Source organism: Electrophorus electricus, chromosome 21, assembly GCF_013358815.1.
Source record: "Electrophorus electricus isolate fEleEle1 chromosome 21, fEleEle1.pri, whole genome shotgun sequence".
In the NCBI taxonomy this organism is placed as follows: Eukaryota; Metazoa; Chordata; class Actinopteri; order Gymnotiformes; family Gymnotidae; genus Electrophorus; species Electrophorus electricus.
In genome coordinates this window covers 5360387-5383835 of record NC_049555.1, presented here as the reverse complement: position 1 = coordinate 5383835, position 23449 = coordinate 5360387, and the positions used below count along the sequence as shown (strand labels likewise).

At 39.5% G+C, this 23449-nt stretch overlaps 3 protein-coding genes across 3 annotated transcripts in view; 1 reads left to right on the top strand and 2 right to left on the bottom strand.

Moving 5' to 3' along the window:
- The window catches only part of LOC118240429 (B-cell receptor CD22-like), a 17259-nt gene extending 14634 nt beyond the window's left edge, over positions 1-2625 (bottom strand). Inside the window, exon 1 of the mRNA XM_035520759.1 lies at positions 2486-2625. Within this exon, the coding sequence (XP_035376652.1) occupies positions 2486-2543 (58 nt within the window). The 5' untranslated portion in view covers positions 2544-2625. The remainder of the gene's footprint in view (positions 1-2485) is intronic.
- A 7147-nt stretch (positions 2626-9772) lies between these two features.
- Positions 9773-11807, top strand: LOC118240481 (sialoadhesin-like). The gene is made up of 5 exons (XM_035521147.1): positions 9773-10070; positions 10247-10456; positions 11083-11173; positions 11279-11345; positions 11700-11807. The coding sequence occupies exons 1-5, from the start codon at positions 9773-9775 to the stop codon at positions 11805-11807; spliced, it is 774 nt and encodes a 257-aa protein (XP_035377040.1).
- A 1194-nt stretch (positions 11808-13001) lies between these two features.
- LOC113569143 lies at positions 13002-22349 on the bottom strand. The gene is made up of 10 exons (XM_035520761.1): positions 22290-22349; positions 19103-19167; positions 17950-18297; positions 17644-17868; positions 17416-17541; positions 16954-17298; positions 16568-16777; positions 15863-15953; positions 15700-15757; positions 13002-15597 (listed from the first exon to the last, which is right to left on the bottom strand). Exons 2-10 carry the CDS (start codon positions 19152-19154, stop codon positions 15361-15363), a joined length of 1692 nt encoding a protein of 563 aa, XP_035376654.1. The 5' UTR covers positions 19155-19167; positions 22290-22349; the 3' UTR covers positions 13002-15360.
- Between the last annotated feature and the right edge of the window lie 1100 nt (positions 22350-23449).

Sequence of the window (23449 nt, the reverse complement as noted above, 5' to 3'; positions counted from 1 at the left end):
CTCCACGTGCCCTTTGTTTACTTCCCTGTTCCCACATTTCCACGCCCCCCTTATTACCGATGTTCCTCGCTTTCATCTGTGTCTAGTTCCTTCCTAATCAAATACCACGCTGTTAGTTTTTACCCTTATCCATTATTATTGTCATGTTGTGTAACTGTTGTGTGTCCCTTTGTGTAAGTTCGTACTTGTATGTTGTGTTTTTTTCACGGTGTGTCCCGAGAGCCAAAGAGCGAGGTGCAGGACGCACAGACTCCATCGATGTGGACAAACATTTATTAACACACAAAGACAATGCACTCACATACAACATCAACGATGAACGCGAAAACATTTAACAATGACGATGCTAACATTAACATCAACAACGACCAACGATTCTGCACACTATTAAGAGGGTTTAAATACATACAAACAAGGTGCAGGTATGTGCAGGCGTGGTTACAGACAAACAAAACCCTCCCACTGCACGCTGCGGGCCAAACCACGTGATTAGTGAGAGGCGAGCGTTCCGTTACAGTTCTCGACTTCTACTTTCGTTTACATTAAACATTGATTCGCTTGCATCCTGCCTCATCACACTTAAACAAGGTTAGGACCTATTTTATATTCTTTATCCAAGACCATCCAGGGTAATTGTCTTATTATATCAATATACAGTATAAAATATGTTGTTATATAATTCAGATTAGACATTTTGAGTTCATTTCAACGGTTACGCAAAAAAGGAGATTGACCATCAGCAGTTATGCATGTGCATACATGTGGAGTATTAATTTGTTTTAGCCTATTATTAGTAGAATATTAAAGCATATAAAAAATTCAGCAGACTGTGCATGCACATTAAAAACACACTGTAGCCACCTCTAGACAACTCTTTGCTACCTCTGGGACTCCCCAGTTAAAACGTCCTAGAACCGCCTCTGCATGAAGGTGTGGTGTGCTGTGATAGCCACAAAGGAATACAATACAGTTTAATACAATTAAAATATTCAGTATGGAACTTTGTACAATTTTGAATACACACACACACACACACACACACACACACACACACACACACACACACACACACACACTAATATTAAAAATCTTCAGTTTAGATGTGCAGGTAAAATCTGGGATTTTTCTGAAGTAGCTTTTCACATATTTTGGCTATACCCACCTGTTAAAATTAATATAGTTTCTCCCCTATTCAAGTTCCCACAAATGTACATCATTGTGTGTATATATACACGGGATAACATGATGAATATCCGATGCCAATAGAACACCATTAGAGCTTCATATCTTTACTCTCTTCACACCAGCCAACCACAACATCGCGAGCTCATCAGGTAGGCACCTCTTTTTGGTGGGGACACGACACTTCCAGGAGGCTCAACAGTGAGATCTGGTGTCTCAGTCTCACCCCCTCCAAGCTCCCTTTAAACCAAGCTCTACCTCTTAAACACTGTGCCACTCACAAAGACACACACGTCTTAAACACCGTGCCACTAATAAACACAGCTGCACTTCTTAAACACTGTGCTAATATTACTGTAAAAACCATGATGGCCTTTCCGGTGACTAAGGCCATACCCAGCCCCACTGGCACCATTAATGCGTGCTCAGTGCTGCCAGTTCCACTTGGCTATTACCTTTAAGCATTCTCTAACACCAATCCACCCTGGGCTGCCTGGTGACTAAAGCTGGCACCATCAATGCCTCCTCAATGCCACCAGTTCCATCTGGATCTACCACTTTACACCATGACATGACAGCCTCATCCATTCTGCCTTTATGGGGCATTACCCCAACCAGACTGAGCTCTCCTTATCCACAACCACTGACTAGCCCTTTCAGCTACTTCTGACAACTCCTTCACAGCTACTGCCAAATCTGTGCCGAACTGCACAAGTTATAATGTGGCAGACTTTGTGACAAATCCCCTAACACCTGTCTCTACTGGTCTTATATGTGCCTCCCACCTGCGTTCTCTCACCTCAGACACTGCATCTTCAAATGAAACTGTAAGCTCTCAAAATTAATGCATCCGGGGTTTTTTTTGTTTTTTGTTTTTTTTATGAGTACCACACCATGTCCAGCCTCAGCGAGGTTAACACAGTACATTGTGGGACCTGTAGTTTTTTTATTTACATCAACAAACAATTTCCAGTCTCGTCCTTCACCCCATCTACCAATATTTAAAGCCAATGCTCATTCTCCAACATGCTCCACTTCTCATACAAACCTAATCGCTTTATTTGAAATTCCACTCAGCAATCTCTAGACATTTACTATCAAACACTCTAACACTCTTAAGATCTTGATTGTGTCTCCACATGTGACAAACTAAACTTAGACGCTGATAAAATATGCTTCAGCGTGCCAAACCCCACACATAATTTACACTTAGGGTCTTGGCCTACCCACTGTCCATTGTCAAAGCAATAGCATGCGTGCCCAAAAAACAAAGTAAAACATAAAGGAAATATTCAAAGTTTACCTGCCAGTAACATGAGCATTGCTGCTACCGTAATATTTCCTGATGTTCGGAAAGACATGTTTCACACACTGGTTCACACTGGTCACACAGAAGTGAAACTTCCAGCTTCAGTAAGTAATAACTTTAGGCTAAATGCTAAATTTAAGCCTTACATGAAGGTCTCTGCTACTTTCTTGTCTTCCCGAGTATAACGGGCGTGACCTCAGTCCTGCTCCTCCTCACCCATCCTACACTTGGAAGATGTTGTGATCTTGCTTACTGTCAAACAGCAAAGACACGGAAGGTGTGTTGTGCATTTAGCAGAGCATTTGTTCATCACACCTCCCCCTTCTAGCTTATAACCTCTTCCTTTTTCTGTTCTCAAGATCACAAAACTCATTCAAGTGTGAGAAACCTTTTTTCCTTTTTGTTTTTCTACTCATTTGCTTTGTTTGTTTGTTTACTGATAAGTTAAAGATGTACTAGTCTGCCCTGGTATCAGGCTTGGCCTTTCCTGTGTCCTGCATCATCTGTTACACCAGATGCCACATCTATCACTCCTGTCAAAGTCCCTGAGGTCAGGTTTGAGTTTGATCAGACTGACTGGTAATGGAATTCTGGGTATTTCTTCTACAGATTGACCATAAATTATATCTTTGGTTGTCATGGCTGCCCAGAGCTCGTAGTCCAGACTTTCCTATAGCAGAAGCTGTGAGTATATTTAGGTCAAATATCATCAAACAGGAGCTCAGCAGCCATATAGATGAGAGGGGAGAATGCAGTGTGACATTTGTAAAACTTTAGTGTTAACCACATGCCCAACTCGTATCAGTCAAACATGCAGAGCTGCTGTAGTGAACATTTAGGTGAAGATACAAGAATTTTTATTTTATGTTATGTTCACTATGGTGAGTAAATAAAGTTTGAAACCACTTTTTCTATTGTAGCCACTTAATTTGAAGAAATAGGAGATGAAATATAAAATATAAATGAAATATAAAATCCAGAGTTTGTTGTTTCCAGATTTTCTTTTGTAAACTGTTTTTGAAGTAAGTAGTAAAACAAGCAATATAAAGACCTTAATCAGCCACAGCGGGGCGACAGTGGACTCAGGAAACTGTACTGAACACTAGAAAGCAACACAGCACAATGAGTCACAGCAAGTGAAGTCAGAGCATTTCATGACAACAGAGTTTATCTTGAATTCATAGAGACAGAGAAACCCCCAAAGAATTAATTAATTGTGTCAGGAATCGATATTTCTGAAAGTAATCTTTTATAGCGGGTTAAAACACATATTCTTTGGAACTGTGACCATCCTTTTAGTCTCTCAATTTTGCTTAAAAATGCAGTGATGCTGTAAACCTGTCAGAAATGCCAGTAGCCTACCCAGTGTGTACTGCAGGTAATGCATCATTTATTCATACGTCACTGTGTAGCCTTTAGCCCACAGGACAGGAAATGTGACAGTGATGTACTTCATCCCCAGTGTACTGGTGTAGTGATGCTTGTTGAAATTACATATAATTTGATTTAGTGGCTGTGTAATACTTTCTCATGTATTACTAAATTTGAACACGTTTTTTTCTCTGCTGGTTACACATGTGATAAACAAAACAAACAATAAAAAGTAGGCTCCGGTTACTGGATCTTTTTAACCCAACTTACTTCTATATATAGTTATTACATCGTGTATTGAGTCTTTTTATATAGAATTACACCTTTACATGTTCTTTCTTCAGAAATATACTAAATACATATATTAATGCATTATAATTTCTTAGATGTCTCTGTACATCATATTCTATGAGAATACGTAAATAAACAAGAACCACGTGGTGGCCCAAACTACACGGACACTGAGGAGGGGGACCGTTACACTTTGTAACAGTATGCGAGTAATTAATGAAGCAAACTGACTTTATTCACTTTAAGTTTGTCTGTGCTGGCAGACTCAGGAAACAGATATTGACTTCTCACTACCACAATGTTACATACGTCCTGTAGGTCATACTCTGAAATGTCCTCTAATATGTCCTGTAGGGCATGGTCTACAATGTCTTTTTATATACTGTAGTGTATGTCCTCTACTGTGTTCTGCAGTGCATGCCCTAAAACACTTTCTCATATGATCTAATACATACTCCACTATGTCCTATAGTGCCTACTCTGAAATATCCTCTAATACGTCCTGTAGTGCCGACTCTGAAATGTCCTCTAGTCCACAATCTAGTAGGTCCTCTCTCATGTCAACTAGGAGAGCACACCTCAGGGAAGAAATAATTGGATCTCAGTGTATGCATATTTATACCTTGTGTGTGAGGGTTTGTGTGCATATGTGTGTATTGGACTGCTCTCTTGCAGTCTGCCTTTTCTTAAGGCTATTACATTGGTAATGTAAAGATTTGAGGGTTGAGTTTGTCTTCTCTTTTGTATTTAGCCCTCTGCTCTTCTGTCTGAGAGCTCCACTCACAGCCTTTGAGTTTGTCGGCTTGGACTCGTCACAGTTATTTCATCATATTTGGGCATCTTACTAATTCTGAAGGTTTTACTGTGTTTTTCAGTACAGTCTAGAAACAACTTCACTTGTTTTCCTAAACTCCCTGTTAGAACGCGACACACACGTACGCACACACACATCTGATATGTCTGTCCGGCTAAACAGAGTGCCCTGTGTAGGGCATGAGCTAATTGCTTTTACAGCTTATGTAGTGCACTATTTGTTTAACTGGGAGCTGTTTGGGATGCAGCTATATTGAGCCAAATTCTTGACAACACAAAGTCAATGAGGTCAAATCTGGACGCTTCTGTTGCATATTACAGCAGACTATATGAGTACATGCCCACAAAGCAATGTTTAAGAAACATACTGGACTAGAATACTGAACATGAACTGTGTGCACATCACCCACTTTGGTAGGCCTCTGCTGGGGCGTGTCTGGGTTTGGGTGTCCTAGTAGGGAATCCCTGGAGGATGCAAGGCCTCTCCACAGAGAGGAAAGCCCGGCTTTTCTGCTTTAGACACCTGCAGCAGTTGAGATGAGAACAGAAGGTTAGCCTTGAGCTTGGCTCACTATAAAGACATGCCAGCCTCCCACACACATACTCATGATGGATTTTATACACACACACACACACACACACACATATTCATATATATGGTGTGTGTGAGTGTGCACACGTGTTTTCATTAATGCATGTATGTGTGTGTGTGTTGGAGCCTTTTCATCTGTGTGTTTTCTTTTTCTTTCTGTGTGTGTTGGTTTAGGGAGTGTGTTTATATGTTTGACTTCATTTGTGCATGTGTGTGTGTGTGTGTGGGTTGGGGGGGGTGCTTGTGTCTAAATTCCTGTGCTAAATCCTGGGTTCCTGTAGAGGAGTGTGAAATCTTGACCTGTTTTTTTTTTCTTTCTTTTTTTTTGAATAACAATGAAACATGGCTGATTGGTCAGAATCAGTGATAAGAACCCTGCACTGATTGGTCAGGATCATTCATGTGAACACCTCATTGATTGGTCCGTAATTGTTTGTGTACAAACTGCACAATACGTGGGTTTATGTATGCTTAAAACATATATGATATCACTGTGTGTCCAGTGTGAAAGTATACTCCTATCATGATGTCACTGTGTCTCCATTGTAAGAGTATACTCCAAACATACTCTCATGCAAACAGAAACTAGATGAGGAAGGATGACACCATTTAAAAACCTCTTTAAATGAGAACAGTGCAGCATCTGCTTGGTAATACTGTTTAATGTGTCTCCTTAGAGTCTCACACACACACACACTCCTAACAGACACCCACACTTGCTCTAAGTAACTTCCTCGACAGGGACGAACATTTAATAACAAACGACAACATGAACAAGAAACGATTGACGTTTAACGAACACGATACACAAGGATACAGCTAACAAACACGTTACATTTAGACATTACATCTACAATGACCAACCACGCCGCACACCCTGACGTGAGTTTAAATACACACAGACGAAACGAGGTGTAGGTGTGTGCAGGCGTGGCCACAAACGAAAGTCCTCCTACTGCACGTGGCCGGCCGAACCACGTGACTCGCGGGAGGTGAGCGTTCCGTGACACTTTTATTTATCATAAATTAAAAATGATTAGATATTGTAAAATGTAAATGTATTGCAAATTGTTAAATGTAAAATTGTGTAATGTTTATGGCACTTCTGGTAACTAAACTCACACAGAAAAGGGAAGGAAACTAGAATTGCATCATTAACGATTATATTAGAAGATATTCTAGACATTAACCCAAACCCCCGACACACTATTCCCCACTCACATACACCAAGTCAGAAAAGGGTAAGAAGCATCCACAACAGAATGTAATTCTCTATTATAATTTATAATTAATCCAGTGTGATTTACATAAATGTCTAAAGAGTAGAAGGCAAAACAAAACCCAAAAAACCCACATTGAGAATCTCAAAGAATTCGTAACCTAAATGTCAAATGGCCTGACGTGTACGCAGGCGCAGAGCTTCTTTGCTGGGCTAAAGAGTTTGAAGAAATCTCTCCCTCAATCTCTCACTCTCTTTGTCTTCCTGTCTTTCTTTTCTCTCTCTCTCTCCCCCTCTCTCATTTTTCAGCTCTCAGGAAACATTTCGGTCATATTTTCTGTGCCACATTTCTATGATGTACAATATCATTGGTGTAGCCTCATTACAATATCTATCTGATTGTCATGTGTAACTTACTGGCTTGTATGACCATAATCTTTGTGTTACCGTGAGCTCATGTGAAGCTCAGCTCTTTAGACAGAATTGTGTCATGTAAATTCTTTTGACATGTAAGACAGTTTTCTTACAACCAGCAATATTTTTATTTATCGCTGACACGGAACTCATCCAACATGCTGTGCACATTTGCTAGTTCATACCCTAAATTAGGTTAGCTGATCAGGAAATCTCAGATAGAGCAGGCTCTTTTACCAATAAGGAACCTTTTACGTTGGTTACACTTATTCTCAGAATTTACTGTAGAGTATGCTCTTCCTGTCCACACTAAGAAATGTTTCTCATGTATTTTCATGTATTGCTGTGCACTCTTTGTGCACTTGTGCAAAGGACATAGATTATAGAAAACTGTGGGCTTGACATAGAGAAACACAGAAGATCTAAAACTGACAAACACAGAAGATCTAAAACTGCTTTCTGTTTTTCTCTGTCTTGTAGCTCCATCCTCCCCAAATAGTTTTTTCTATTTGTAACACATAAATTGTTACTCCAGGCAGGTGTCAGAGATATGAAATGGGGAGAAGGGAGGGTGTGTGTGTGTGTGTGTGTGTGTGTGTGTGTGTGTGTGTGTGTGTGTGTGTGCGTGTGCGTGTGCGTGTGCGTGTGCGTGTGTGCATGCAAGGCAAAATCATAGAAGGGATGGAGAGGCTTCCACACTGAGAGTACAGGAGAGCAGCCAACAGTAGCGCATTAAAGTGTACGTTTCTGTATAAAGGGTCAGAAATGCTCATTTTAGACATTTATGTTGAAAAGTAAAGCAGCTGAATAAAACTCTAAGGCATATCACATGAAAATGTGTAGACAGTTTTCTTACATTTGGCTTGAAGCTGTATTTTGAATGGACAGATATTTGTGACATAATGTTTTGTCATAAAATCTTTTATGAACATATTCTGACTGTGTTTTCAATAAAAAATCATTTTATTTGTAGTTTGACCGTGTTTTTAGCCTGTTTTGGTTAGAAACAGCTTTTTGGCCCCTCGGCAGTGAGCTATGATGACATTTTATTGTAAAAGCTCAGCTTGTTTAAAATATGTACAAAACATGATGGGTTTCTTCACACACAAATTTATTAAGTATAGTCATTTCTGCATATAGGAAAACAGCCAGAAATGGCATGCTTGCCAATTTTTATACTTTAATATATTTAATAAGTTTAACACACCTTAAACCTTCGTTCTGTTTCTGGTATCGATTGTTGGTATGAAGCAGAGGGATAAATAAATACAGAATCAAAACCCCATTAAAATAACTTCTTTGCAGTACAAAAGACTGTTTTACAAGCTGCTTCAGAGTAATAACCCTGATAACTGAGTATAACTTTCTTCTTAATAATTATTAAAAAACCGCTAGCCAAACCCTCACCTTTAAGTGGATAAATGATTCCGAATTTGCAATGAATATGAATTATGCATTAAAATTAATTCATTTGTTCATTTTTTTTTAAATTTATACCGTCAGATCAGATGGAAGTATGGATTTTAAATGTGGAATTCTCTCCCTGAGCATCCTGCTGTTAATTCCAGGTAGGATCACTTTGACTTCACTCAGTTGTGAGTAGTTTAAAAGTAGCATAAAGAGTACAATAACTAGAATAACAATTTAAGAATACAAATGCTCAGAATCGTAATGCAGGCAGAAGACACTTTGCAGTGTCAGACTGGATAAACTGAACTTATATAGGTGAACACATGAGGGATAACTAGACACAGGGGAGGTTAGGGTTAGGGTTAGGTTTAGGGTTGGTTAGGGTTAGGTTTAGGTTAGGTTTAAGCTTAATCAAGTGATCTGGAATGAACTAGGGGCTTGTGGGTAGTGTAGTATGCATTGGGCTGAGTCCGAGTGGAAGGCGTTACATAAACATCTTTATAACTGACAAGAAATGAAAGAAAGACTCTTTATAGACACATGAGAGCAACAATAAACATAGTGGCCGTTCCCAGGATTTAGAACAAGGATGAACGAGATGGAGATGCAGGCAAAACACCCACTGAATGTCTCATCAGTCACCAAATCTGCTTATGTGACACTGATCCCATTAAAGTACCATAAAATACAGACTGGTATAGCACACAGTGTGTGCATCACCAACCACCAGCCACATGAACACTGTGATCAAAAATTAATAATGTGCAGCATCATTAATTGTTGAAAACTCATAGTGAACTGACCTTCAGTGATGAAGATAATTTTGGTTACACCAGTGAGCAAAAAGAGAAGCGATTTTGCAGAACCAGAAGGGGCAGATTGACTGGGTTTTTTGCTCTTAGAATTCAATATAAGATTTATATTTTGTAGCAGGGTCAGATATTTGTGTTTCTGGGGTTTCAGTTTCTCTGGGTGGCACTTTCAGTGTGGCATGCACTCCTCAAACCATCTGTGCTCTGCAGGAGTCGAAGGTGCACCTGATGTTCTCATACTCACACATCGACAATCATAATGACAGAGTGCTGCTTTAAATTATATCATTTAATGGCTTGTTATCATTTCAGGTGTTTTTAGTAAGACATGTTGGAGTGTAACATACACAGACAGAAGAATGTGTGCTGTAGAGGGATCATCAGTGGAGCTTCCCTGCACTTACTCATATCCCAGTGATGAGAAAGTTGAACACACATTCTGGTATTATGTTCGTCCAAATGAGGATCCACAGGATCTGAGTCAGGAAGAGGAGTTTACTGGTCGAGTGGAGTATGTTGGAGATGCAGAGAAAAACTGCACTCTGAGAATCAGAGAACTGAGAAAGAGTGATTCTGGAGAATATCGCTTTAGATTCAGCACTAGTACTGAAAGAGGGAAATTCTCTGGTAAACCAGGAGTCATTGTGAATGTTACAGGTACCTGCTCACACCAGCTGTTACAGGTTTAACATCACATTACAGTTACAAACACTACATAAATGATTAAACAAAGATGAAATAAAAAGTCCATATCAAACATTTGATGTTTTCAGATGGATATATTGTATTATTAAGTAGCTCAAGAAACACATTCTGTAAGTTTTTATATACAGATCTGCAGGTGAAAGTGAGTCCCACCCCAAGATCAGAGGGACAGACGGTAACACTGGGCTGCAGCACCATCTGCACTTTGCCCAACAACCCCACCTACATCTGGTACAAGAACAGACAGCCTGTAACCAACAAACCCACCAAACACAACAAACTCTACCTGGAGTTGGCAGAGGGTGAGGGTGGACTCCAGTATTCCTGTGCTTTAGGAGGTAACACAATTCTGTAGAGTCCAGCATGCTGTGAAAGTTTATAACTCTTCATTAACCTTGAAATATACGTTACTAAAATTGATTCATAGCTCCACAGTAATTTAAAAATGTTCCACAATGATATAACTAAGCTATTTCAGAATAATGTAATAGATGTATCTGGTTGGGCATGACTCCCCTTCCATCCTCAAGCACCTTCACCTTCTCCTGAAGTAGTTTTCCACATCCCTCTCACTGTCCCTGTAGTCTAGTTGGGAAAGCAGTGAGCTCTATTCCTCCACCCCTTCACTTTGAATCCCATCTCAGTTGTTTGGTTTTCTTTTTAATGATCTTTTACGACCTTTTCCACTCCCCTTCCTTGCTCCACTCTACATGTGCAGTTTGGTCTGTCCACACTCGACCATCACGGACGCAACATGTCAGGGTTACTCTATCAGCCTGCTGCCCCCTTACAAAATCATTAAAACGTGTTTTTTTTGTTTGGTTGGTTTTTTGTGGGGTTTTTTTGTGATTCACTGTGAGCTGATATATCCAAAGACAAAGTCAATTATCAATATATTTTGTTAAATGTTATATAATCTTGCCTTGTTAAAATACATTGTGTGGCTCCTGCTTTATCTCTGTAGGTCCAGAGGAGAGTACAATGTCAAAGCATGTCACAGTGGGAGTGGCAGTCTGTCTGGCTCTAATACTCATCACAGGAGCTCTGTGGATGTGGTGTGTCAAGATTAATATGTGAACATAAAAAAATGCCTGAAAATGACTGTCAATTTAATGCTGACTGTTACACAGTTTAAACTCTGTTTGTTGTGTGTGTCTCAGTAAGAGAAACTACAGCTCAGCTACAAACCTGCCTCAGGTCAAAGGTTCCTGCACTGTGTGCATGAGTGTGAGTGTGTGTGTTACAAACCTGTGTAGGCAGGGTCCATGACAGAAATGTATGTAATGGATGAATCAGTGTTAAATGACAACTGTGTCATAAGTGTGTGTGTGCATTTGCGAGTATGAGAGCTAAGGCTGTTTTCTCAGATTGTTTATTTACTTTTCAGCCTGATACAGGTTCTCACTTTGATACATATGCCACCTTGAATCCTGCAACCATGACCTTACTGCAACTTATGACACTTACTTCAGAGTAAGTTTCCAATTACTGCACTCTGTGTGTGTGTGTGTGTGGGGGGGGGGTGATCCAGGGCAGTAGTGGATTTGTATATTTGTATTTTTCTATGATGACTCCTTTCAGGGTGTTAATACTTCAAACCATGACCTGCATCAATCCCTGCTGAGAGGAGCCCTTGCAGCAGATCTTACAGAGATCTTACAGAGACACCAGAGAAACACGTCCGACTAGACTCACCATAGACTTAAAGGAGTCTCACTAACAGTGTGAATCTAGCTATATTACATTCAAGCAAATTGTAATCTGTCTCCTTTAAGGGCAGAGTTTTGATATTTTGAGTTATCGGGTATTATAATGAGTCAGGATGCCTAAAAACCTATAATTCTCAGACACATGAACAAAAGCAAAGCCATATACTAAAACAGAATGCAAATTTAAACAGTAACTTCACTAAATCAAATATTTTTCTTGTTCCTGATGTTATTGTTTACTTTATGCCCTCCCTGTGCTACAGAACAAAACATTTTCCTCCCTGTAGCCATTTAACAAAACACATTTTATGATTTCCCCCCATTAGGTTACCTATTGCATTTGTAAAACAATCAGCAGTCATAAATGTATTTATAATTGCTGCTTAAGTGCATAAATGTGTTTACACTTTATATGTCTTTTTGCACTCATTTTATTTGTTCAGCATTTAAGGTTAAACAAAAGGCAACTTGTGTATAAAATTATGCAAGGTTTTGATTTCTTTTGTGGGGTATTGTTAATGCAAATACAATTAATGTGCTTTAATGCATAGACATTTAATGTGTGTTTTGTGTGTATGTTGGTGGGGGGATTACATCACCAAGTGACAGGAAGACAGAGCTCTTGACTGATTATGACACTCTCCATATACACACACACACACACACACACGCAGCTTGTGCCAATCAGGTTTACATTGTCATTTCTGGAATGAGATGCTGTCCTGGTCCAAAACACAACAGTACAGCAGCACAGTACACAGGACTATGTAAGTGTGAATGCACAACACAATGGTACAGCAGTTTCTGTTGACAATCTCTGTAATGTTCAACACCCAAGTAGTCACTTATGGGTTCAAGTAGAATATTCTAGTTCACCATCATGTGCATAGAGTAACACAGTTAAATAAGAAAGAAATGTCCAACAAACCACATATCCCAGTGATCTCACAGTCACTAAAGCCTTCTGGTATTACCATTGGCCTGTGAGGGAGCCACAGGAGCTGAGTCTGAGTAGTTTGTTGGTTGAGTGGGGTATGTTGAGGATAAAGAGAGAAGCTGCACTCTGGCACAATGGAAAAAAGTCTTAGAAAGAGTGAATCTGGAGAATAATAAGGAAGGTGGGAAATTTCCCCTGGTTTACTATAAAGTAGTAAGTGTTCCTGAATTATAATCCTTTTATTTTACCTGAAATAACATTTCTAACTTACTGTCATTGGCCTCTGATAAACTGTGTCAGTGTATTTACCAGCGCAAGCTAACAGTAAGCTTTGATATGCTTCTTTGAAATCATCAACTAGATACCAACAATTCATAAAATGCATTAAAATTAGGCTCCCTGTAATTTGATTCTAGCCCTCATTTTGAGCCTGCAGAGAAACGTCTTGTGAAACTCAAAATTCCCTAGAAATAAATAATATGTTTAACCTTGTAATAAATTGCAGTCCAGAATTTAGAATTAAGTGCCATTTCAACGATCACTTATAGAATTGTAACTGTGAGCGGTAAGTAGGCGGACGCATGTGCAGAGAAGAGCGAGATTTTTTAAGGGCAAATCCAGAGTCGTAGTAGTCCATAGTCATAGAGCCAACACAGAGAATCCGAGAATACATGATAAATAGAAACAAAAGTTCACGATATCAAACAAGGTAGGAAGTAACACACGGAGGTAAGGAAAAACAAACGGCTAGAATCACAAACGGACTTTCATGTACACTTACAGAAACATACACGGAGGCGCCGATAAACAATGAACAGACTAGACAGCCAATACAAATACGAGCTTTCAGCGAACAGCCAAGAGATCGGAAACGAGACAGGGTTTAAATACATGAACTAATAAACACTAAACCAGACACAGGGGTAAGTCATGAACAGCGAAAAGAAAAACGACTGGAAATGAGGAACAGGTGAAACTAAAGACAGGCACCGAAAAACAGACTAGGAGCGGAGAAAACCAAACTTAAGGAACGGAAACGAAACTAGGAAGTAAAACAATAACCAAGACAGGGAAACAATAGAAACATGGACGCTAGGAGGGACCAACCGTGACAATAATATTTGCTGAGGTGTGTTCACTTATGGTCTTTTCTTAAATGTATGTTAGCGGCTATCAGTGTACTTTGGGCCTTTAATAATACGTTTCAACAAGTTCGCTCTTTTGTGTATTGTTTACATTCACAGTAGCATAGCAGACATCTCTTAAAATCTCAATGAAATCAAATTATATCAAATAAAAAGGTATTGTACATGGAGCATAAAGGTGAAGTGTGGCTAAGACTGCTAGGCCACCTCTTACCAGGCAAAGAGCAGCTCACAGGTTCTACTGTGCTCATTGTACAGTGTTTTGGCAAAAGATTAGGCTGCTATTTCGGGTAGAGCTGCCTCTCAGATCTCTTTTCTCCAAAGACTCAAGATGCATCCATCCTTCAACCACTCAGCAAGGTTACCCAGCTCTTGGGATTCATCTGCCTTCCTCTTTCTAGTTGCCTTGTTTTTCAGTAAGAAAAGCCTTATTAAAGATAGCGTTCAGCCTTCAGTTGGTCGTATACTTTCCAAAACATTATTGACATTTCCTGAAACTCAATGAAGAATAAAATTAAATTATTCTTGGTGGGTGAAATGCTAATAGCGATAAAATGATTGAAGAATTGGGAAATTTGACCCCACAGGGTATACAAGTAGTGAGGAATCTTTGCAAACTCTCTGAATTCAATTTTAAAGTGCACAATGACAATATTACTCAAACTCTATAGTTATACTTGAGAATGTCACGGAACGCTCTTCTCCCGCGAGTCACGTGGGTTGGCCCGGAACGTGAAGTGGGAGGTTGTTAGTGGCCACACCTGCACCTTGTTTTGTTTATGTATTTAAACCTTCGTCGTGGTGTGCACGATTGTTGGTCATTGTGGGTGTAACGTTTTGACTTGATGTTCCTTTCGTCATTGATAAACGTATTCGTGTTTGTCGCATGTGTTTATTGTTGACCGTTTCATGTTTGTGTTTATCGTTTGTAATGTTTGTGAGTGCCGCTATCGTTCTATATTTATATGTAAATAAATGTATGTGCCAGTCGCTGGAATCTGTGCGTCCTGCCCCTCGCCCTGCGCCAATCGGGCCACCACGCGGTACAGAGAAGCAATGCTTTTGTTAGACCATGTTAGTCTACATGACTCTAAGAATCTGATGCAGGCTTTTGTTTTCTTATCAGTTGACTATTGTAACTTACTGTTTACTAGTTTGCCAAAAAAAAGACAATTGATAAGTTACAGTTTGTCCAGAAGACAACCACCAGATTGCTAACAGCAAAACACATGAGACAGCACATCACACTCATTCTAGCTTCAGTACACTGGCTTCCAGTCTATTTTAGGTTAGATTTTAATGTACTAGTACTGGTTTTTAAAGCAACACATGGATTGGAACATGAAGAGATGATCCAACCGTGAACCTGTAAAATGACTTAATACACTATGTTTTCAATCAGTTAAATGTAATGATCTACATGCTTTAAAATCTGCAATAGCATGACTGACTCACTGGGATGCAGCAGTGTGTCTGCTAAAGTTTACAGTAGCATACGGAACACTGTCTTCTGAAGTATGAGGAGGAAGTCTGCTGGTGGTGCATGGAGATGCTTTCTGTGTGTGGGAACGTGGAAAATAAACACTGGAGTAGTCAACATCATATTGAGCACCTGAAGATGTTTTCCTTTTTGGGTCAAAGGCCATGGTCAGGGCTGAGACATCATCATATACAGGACCAGAAAAAACCTGGGGGGGGCAGAATGAGAGAGAGAGGAGATCAGTATGAGAATTACATTATATGTGATCATGTCACATGATCTTCCTATCCCTCAACCCAAACAGACCTACCTGTTGTCCACTCTCCCCAGAACTCCTGTGGTCTGTAGCTGAGCTGTAGTTTCTCTTCCTGAGACACACACAACAAACAGAGTTTAAACTGTGTAACAGTCAGCATTAAATTGACAGTCATTTTCAGGCATTTTTTTATGTTCACATATTAATCTTGACACACCACATCCACAGAGCTCCTGTGATGAGTATTAGAGCCAGACAGACTGCCACTCCCACTGTGACATGCTTTGACACTGTACTCTCCTCTGGACCTACAGAGATAAAGCAGTAGCCACACAATGTATTTTAACAAGGCAAGATTATATAACATTTAACAAAATATATTGATAATTGATTTTGTCTTTGGATATATCAGCTCACAGTGAATCACAAAAAAAAACCCACAAAAAAAAAAACACGTTTTAATGATTTTGTAAGGGGGCAGCAGGCTGATAGAGTAACCCTGACATGTTGCATCCGTGATGGTCGAGTGTGGACAGACCAAACTGCACATGTAGAGTGGAGCAAGGAAGGGGAGTGGAAAAGGTCGTAAAAGATCATTAAAAAGAAAACCAAACAACTGAGATGGGATTCAAAGTGAAGGGGTGGAGGAATAGAGCTCACTGCTTTCCCGACTAGACTACAGGGACAGTGAGAGGGATGTGGAAAACTACTTCAGGAGAAGGTGAAGGTGCTTGAGGATGGAAGGGGAGTCTTGCCCAACCAGATACATCTATTACATTATTCTGAAATAGCTTAGTTATATCATTGTGGAACATTTTTAAATTACTGTGGAGCTATGAATCAATTTTAGTAACGTATATTTCAAGGTTAATGAAGAGTTATAAACTTTCACAGCATGCTGGACTCTACAGAATTGTGTTACCTCCTAAAGCACAGGAATACTGGAGTCCACCCTCACCCTCTGCCAACTCCAGGTAGAGTTTGTTGTGTTTGGTGGGTTTGTTGGTTACAGGCTGTCTGTTCTTGTACCAGATGTAGGTGGGGTTGTTGGGCAAAGTGCAGATGGTGCTGCAGCCCAGTGTTACCGTCTGTCCCTCTGATCTTGGGGTGGGACTCACTTTCACCTGCAGATCTGTATATAAAAACTTACAGAATGTGTTTCTTGAGCTACTTAATAATACAATATATCCATCTGAAAACATCAAATGTTTGATATGGACTTTTTATTTCATCTTTGTTTAATCATTTATGTAGTGTTTGTAACTGTAATGTGATGTTAAACCTGTAACAGCTGGTGTGAGCAGGTACCTGTAACATTCACAATGACTCCTGGTTTACCAGAGAATTTCCCTCTTTCAGTACTAGTGCTGAATCTAAAGCGATATTCTCCAGAATCACTCTTTCTCAGTTCTCTGATTCTCAGAGTGCAGTTTTTCTCTTCATCTCCAACATACTCCACTCGACCAGTAAACTGCTCTTCCTGACTCAGGTCCTGTGGATCCTCATTTGGACGAACATAATACCAGAATGTGTGTTCAACTTTCTCATCAATTGGATATGAGTAAGTGCAGGGAAGCTCCACTGATGATCCCTCCACAGAACACACTCTTCTGTCTGTGTATGTCACACTCCAACATGTCTTACTAAAAACACCTGAAATGATAACAAGCCATTAAATGATATAATTTAAAGCAGCACTCTGTCATTATGAAAGTCTTGGTTTCATCTGTATTTTATTCTTGAAGAAAGTCCCTTTCAAAGCCTCAATGCCTTTATTAACACCATCATGAGTCAGTGTGAGATTTCCCCCCTTTGACCTCCCAGGCTTCATCAGCTTCTTGACCTTTAACCTCTTCCCCTTCTGCCTGTGATTATGAAGGGAGCAACACTTTAACCCTATAAATCAATTTTTAGCAAATTAAGTCATCCGACTACCAGTTTGTAATTGTAAAATCACAGTGTCCATTAACTAAATACTGAGGAGAAATTCACACTCACACACTGGAGGGGAGAGTATATCATTAAAGCCATGGACTGAGCAGGAGTAACTGCCTTCATCACTGCTGGATAAATAATGGACTCTGTTGCCCTCTGTGAATTTGTTTGTATATTGTCCGTTCTTGTACCAGTAGTAACGCTCCGGGATACTGGTGAGGGTACAGGAAGTGCTGCAGGTGAGACCCTTTTGCAATCCATAGGCAGGGGCCACTCTCACCTGCAGATCTAAATAGTTATAACTTAAAAGATTAGACAAAAATAACTAAACAGTAACTTAACAGGTTGCTACAATAGCCCCTTTATTACCTGTAACTGTTAGATTGACTGCTGTGGAGCTGTGATATTTCTCTCCTGTATTTGTAAAGAGCATGAGGTGATATTCCCCTGAGTCTCTCTCTCTCAGGTCTGTTATTGTAAGAGTTGAGCTGGACCTCGTGGTCTCAGTGTAATTCACACGTCCTGCGTAGTCTGAGTCTAATGCTAAATCCTCTGGATGTTCTTCATTCCTCCATTTAGCTTTCTGTTTGGGGCTGAACCAGAAGACTGTTGTGGTGTCGATGTGTGAGTAAGAGCACATCAGCTCCACCTTTGACTCCCGCAGAGCACAGATGGTCTGAGAAGTGCATGCCACACTGAAAGTGCCACCCAGAGAAACTGAAACCCCAGAAACACAAATATCTGACCATGCTACAAAATATAAATCTTATATTGAATTCTAAGAGCAAAAAACCCAGTCAATCTGCCCCTTCTGGTTCTGCAAAATCGCTTCTCTTTTTGCTCACTGGTGTAACCAAACTTATCTTCATCACTGAAGGTCAGTTCACTATGAGTTTTCAACAATTAATGATGCTGCACATTATTATTTTTTGATCACAGTGTTCATGTGGCTGGTGGTTGGTGATGCACACACTGTGTGCTATACCAGTCTGTATTTTATGGTACTTTAATGGGATCAGTGTCACATAAGCAGATTTGGTGACTGATGAGACATTCAGTGGGTGTTTTGCCTGCATCTCCATCTCGTTCATCCTTGTTCTAAATCCTGGGAACGGCCACTATGTTTATTGTTGCTCTCATGTGTCTATAAAGAGTCTTTCTTTCATTTCTTGTCAGTTATAAAGATGTTTATGTAACGCCTTCCACTCGGACTCAGCCCAATGCATACTACACTACCCACAAGCCCCTAGTTCATTCCAGATCACTTGATTAAGCTTAAACCTAACCTAAACCTAACCCTAACCAACCCTAAACCTAACCCTAACCCTAACCTCCCCTGTGTCTAGTTATCCCTCATGTGTTCACCTATATAAGTTCAGTTTATCCAGTCTGACACTGCAAAGTGTCTTCTGCCTGCATTACGATTCTGAGCATTTGTATTCTTAAATTGTTATTCTAGTTATTGTACTCATTATGCTACTTTTAAACTACTCACAACTGAGTGAAGTCAAAGTGATCCTACCTGGAATTAACAGCAGGATGCTCAGGGAGAGAATTCCACATTTAAAATCCATACTTCCATCTGATCTGACGGTATAAATTAAAAAAAAAAAAGAACAAATGAATTAATTTTAATGCATAATTCATATTCATTGCAAATTCGGAATCATTTATCCACTTAAAGGTGAGGGTTTGGCTAGCGGTTTTTTAATAATTATTAAGAAGAAAGTTATACTCAGTTATCAGGGTTATTACTCTGAAGCAGCTTGTAAAACAGTCTTTTGTACTGCAAAGAAGTTATTTTAATGGGGTTTTGATTCTGTATTTATTTATCCCTCTGCTTCATACCAACAATCGATACCAGAAACAGGTGTGAACGAAGGTTTAAGGTGTGTTAAACTTATTAAATATATTAAAGTATAAAAATTGGCAAGCATGCCATTTCTGGCTGTTTTCCTATATGCAGAAATGACTATACTTAATAAATTTGTGTGTGAAGAAACCCATCATGTTTTGTACATATTTTAAACAAGCTGAGCTTTTACAATAAAATGTCATCATAGCTCACTGCCGAGGGGCCAAAAAGCTGTTTCTAACCAAAACAGGCTAAAAACACGGTCAAACTACAAATAAAATGATTTTTTATTGAAAACACAGTCAGAATATGTTCATAAAAGATTTTATGACAAAACATTATGTCACAAATATCTGTCCATTCAAAATACAGCTTCAAGCCAAATGTAAGAAAACTGTCTACACATTTTCATGTGATATGCCTTAGAGTTTTATTCAGCTGCTTTACTTTTCAACATAAATGTCTAAAATGAGCATTTCTGACCCTTTATACAGAAACGTACACTTTAATGCGCTACTGTTGGCTGCTCTCTTGTACTCTCAGTGTGGAAGCCTCTCCATCCCTTCTATGATTTTGCCTTGCATGCACACACGCACACGCACACGCACACGCACACACACACACACACACACACACACACACACACAAACACACACACACACCCTCCCTTCTCCCCATTTCATATCTCTGACACCTGCCTGGAGTAACAATTTATGTGTTACAAATAGAAAAAACTATTTGGGGAGGATGGAGCTACAAGACAGAGAAAAACAGAAAGCAGTTTTAGATCTTCTGTGTTTGTCAGTTTTAGATCTTCTGTGTTTGTCAGTTTTAGATCTTCTGTGTTTCTCTATGTCAAGCCCACAGTTTTCTATAATCTATGTCCTTTGCACAAGTGCACAAAGAGTGCACAACAATACATGAAAATACATGAGAAACAAATCACAAAAGCCACACTATTCTTCTGCCGGTTTACTGTATTTTACCATTTCTTCACACAGTTCAATATATTGTAGTTCAGAAAAGAAGAATATACAATCAATAACAAATACTGAAATCCCGAGTCAATATATTCATTATACATATTAATTTGCACATTTTTCTCTGCCTTTAAGTATCAGAAGTCTACTTTTGGCCTGGTCTAGCCATGCAATCCACTGCATTTAGCCATAGATCATCAACATCACACTGAATACATGATAACAGGGCACGAACTAAAAGCACCTGGGTAAGTTGTTGCTGAAATGACCACCAGTGACAACTGAAATCTCTTCAGTGAGACCTTCATCTATATTTTCCCTACATACATGCACATTTCAATGTATAACCACTTTTGTATCAATCGTAACAAGGCTGCACACCAAACACTGAGTAAACGTAATAGAATCAAAAATCAGAATAATCTGTCTTTAAATATTTCAAGTGTATATTTTAATTTGTGTGTTAAAATGCTACATATTTCCATACACAGTTTGAACAGATTATCTAAATGTTTGCAAAAAAAGAGAACTGAATTGCTAACATATTACAGAATAAAATGTCCGTGCGATGCTTTACTTATTCAGAACATGATTGTCGCCAAAAGTTTAAAAAAGTACTGAAGCTGTCACCATCAGTCCCTTCAATCTTCCGTGTTCTGTGTTTTGCCTGTCTTGTGTTTTTTAGTTCCATGCCATAGTTTCTTTTTCTCCGCCGCTCGTTTGATTTTCCACACCTGTCCCTCGTTAAGTTCGCGTATTTACACCCTGTCTGGATGCCAGTGTTCGTGGTTCATTTGAATGAGTGAATGTCGATTTTGTATGGTTGTGTTAGTTTGTACTCCGTATTTCCTAGATTTTGTGTTTCCATAACCTGCTTCCCCGTTTGCTTTCGTGCCTCCGTGTGTTTGTTTTTTTTAGTCGTGTATCCTCGTACTCCCCGTGTCGGCTCTTTGACACTGGATTGCCTTAGCGACTGATTTTGGATTTGCCCTGAATAATTCTCGCTCTTCTCTGCTAATGCGTCCGCCTCCTTACCGCTCAACGTTACAGAAGCCCATGAGAGGAACACCATCACTTGCTGGATTGGCCAAGGTCTCATCGGCAAAACGCAATTTACCATGAAGCTCTACACCAAGTAACGCTGAAGTTATTAAAAGAAATATAAGAGTAGGCATTTCTTAGTGTGGACAGGAAGAAAATCCTCTACAGTAAATTCTGAGAATAAGTGTAACCATCGTAAAAGGTTCCTTATTGGTAAAAGAGCCTGCTCTATCTGAGATTTCCTGATCAGCTAACCTAATTTAGGTTATGAACTAGCAAATGTGCACAGCATTGGATGAACTGTTGGATGAGTTCCGTGTCAGCGATAAATAAAAAATATTGCTGGTTGTAAGAACTTTTACATGTAAAAAGAATTTACATGACACAATTCTGTCTAAAGAGCTGAGCTTCACATGAGCTCACGGTAACACAAAGATTATGGTCATACAAGCCAGTAAGTTACACATGACAATCAGATAGATATTGTAATGAGGCTACACCAATGATATTGTACACCATAGAAATGTGGCACAAAAAATGTGACCGAAATATTTCCTGAGAACTGAAAAATGAGAGAGGGGGGGAGAGAGAGAGAAAAGAAAGACAGGAAGACAAAGAGTGAGAGATTGAGGGAGAGATTTCTTCAAACTCTTTAGCCCAGCAAAGAAGCTCTGCGCCTACGTCCACGTCAGGCCATTTGACATTTAGGTTACGAATTCTTTAAGATTCTCAATGTGGGTTTTTTTGGGGGGGGGGTTGCCTTCTACTCTTTAGACGTTTATGTAAATCACACTGGATTAATTATAAATTATAATACAGATGAATGTACTTACCTTCTGTTGTGGCTGCTTCTTACCCTTTTCTGACTTGGTGTATGTGAGTGGGGAAGAGTGTGTCGGGGGTTTGGGTGAATGTAGAATATTTTCTAATGTAATCATTAATTATGTAATTCTAGTTTCCTTCCCTTTCCTGTGTGAGTTTAGTTACCAGAAGTGCAAAAAACATTATGCAATTTTACAATTTGCATATCTAATCATTTTAATTTATGATAAATAATAGTATATAAATATGCAAACATTTCATATGTTCAAACATGTCATATTTGTAATCTTATGCTAAAGCTATAGGACGCATGATACATTTTTGCTGAAACAAGGATCTGAGGTGAGTACAGTCATAATGTAACGCAATAGAGAAGCAGACACAAAGGCTGAGAAGAGCAAGATTTATTCCTGACGCATCCAAAATCAGTGTCATTATAACGGTCAAGGGTCACAGAGCCAACACGAATAGTTCCAGGAAACATGAAAACCAAAAGGATAAACAGGTTAAAAGATATAAACATGGAACACAGGCTAGAACAAATGTCAGATGCTAAATAAAAACACCACAACGGGGATAAGACAATTACAAATGATTAGCAACATAAGGAGGAAAACACTGGGTTTAAATACATGAGCTAACAAGGCGTAAACAAGAATCAGGTGAGAACATCAGGGAAAACCAAACGAGGGGCCTAACTAACTGTGCACCCAGGCCTAGATCACCTTCCCCTGAATACTAATGGGCTACACCTCTATCTGTTCCCTTTTTAAGACTCCTGTTCTTCCATACCACTTGGTGAGGTATTGCCATCCTAGCATGCATACCGAGCATTCTCTTCCCCTGTTGATTCTTCTAGCTCTGCTTCCTCTCCAGACTACAACTCGTGCCTAGCCCTTCGGCTCTCTAGGCTCTGCTTACTGGTTCTGACCCTGCTTTGGATTGACTGCTCCCTACATCGTGATCTCCTGGTTACTGACTATCTCCATGATATCCAATTCTATCAACTCCTTATTCAGCCCCTACCTGTATAGTGATCAAAATAAAGGGTTCTGCATTTGGAGCCAAACCTACCTGTGTCTGGGCGTTTCTGACACCAAGCAAATGATAACAAAGAAGCATATGGGACAAAAACCAGAAAATTAAACAAAACAAAGGAACAGGGCAGGTT

Excerpts from the sequence above, each read along its gene's own strand:
- LOC118240481 (XM_035521147.1), top strand. The coding sequence starts at position 9,773 with ATGTGTGCTGTAGAGGGATCATCAGTGGAGCTTCCCTGCACTTACTCA. Across the intron at positions 10,457-11,082 it reads GTATTCCTGTGCTTTAGGAG|GTCCAGAGGAGAGTACAATG; the intron begins GTAACACAATTC and ends TTATCTCTGTAG. Across the intron at positions 11,174-11,278 it reads ACAGGAGCTCTGTGGATGTG|TAAGAGAAACTACAGCTCAG; the intron begins GTGTGTCAAGAT and ends TGTGTGTCTCAG.
- LOC113569143 (XM_035520761.1), bottom strand. The coding sequence starts at position 19,154 with ATGGATTTTAAATGTGGAATTCTCTCCCTGAGCATCCTGCTGTTAATT. Across the intron at positions 17,869-17,949 it reads AGTCAATCTAACAGTTACAG|ATCTGCAGGTGAGAGTGGCC; the intron begins GTAATAAAGGGG and ends ATAACTATTTAG. Across the intron at positions 15,598-15,699 it reads CTGGGGAGAGTGGACAACAG|GTTTTTTCTGGTCCTGTATA; the intron begins GTAGGTCTGTTT and ends TGCCCCCCCCAG.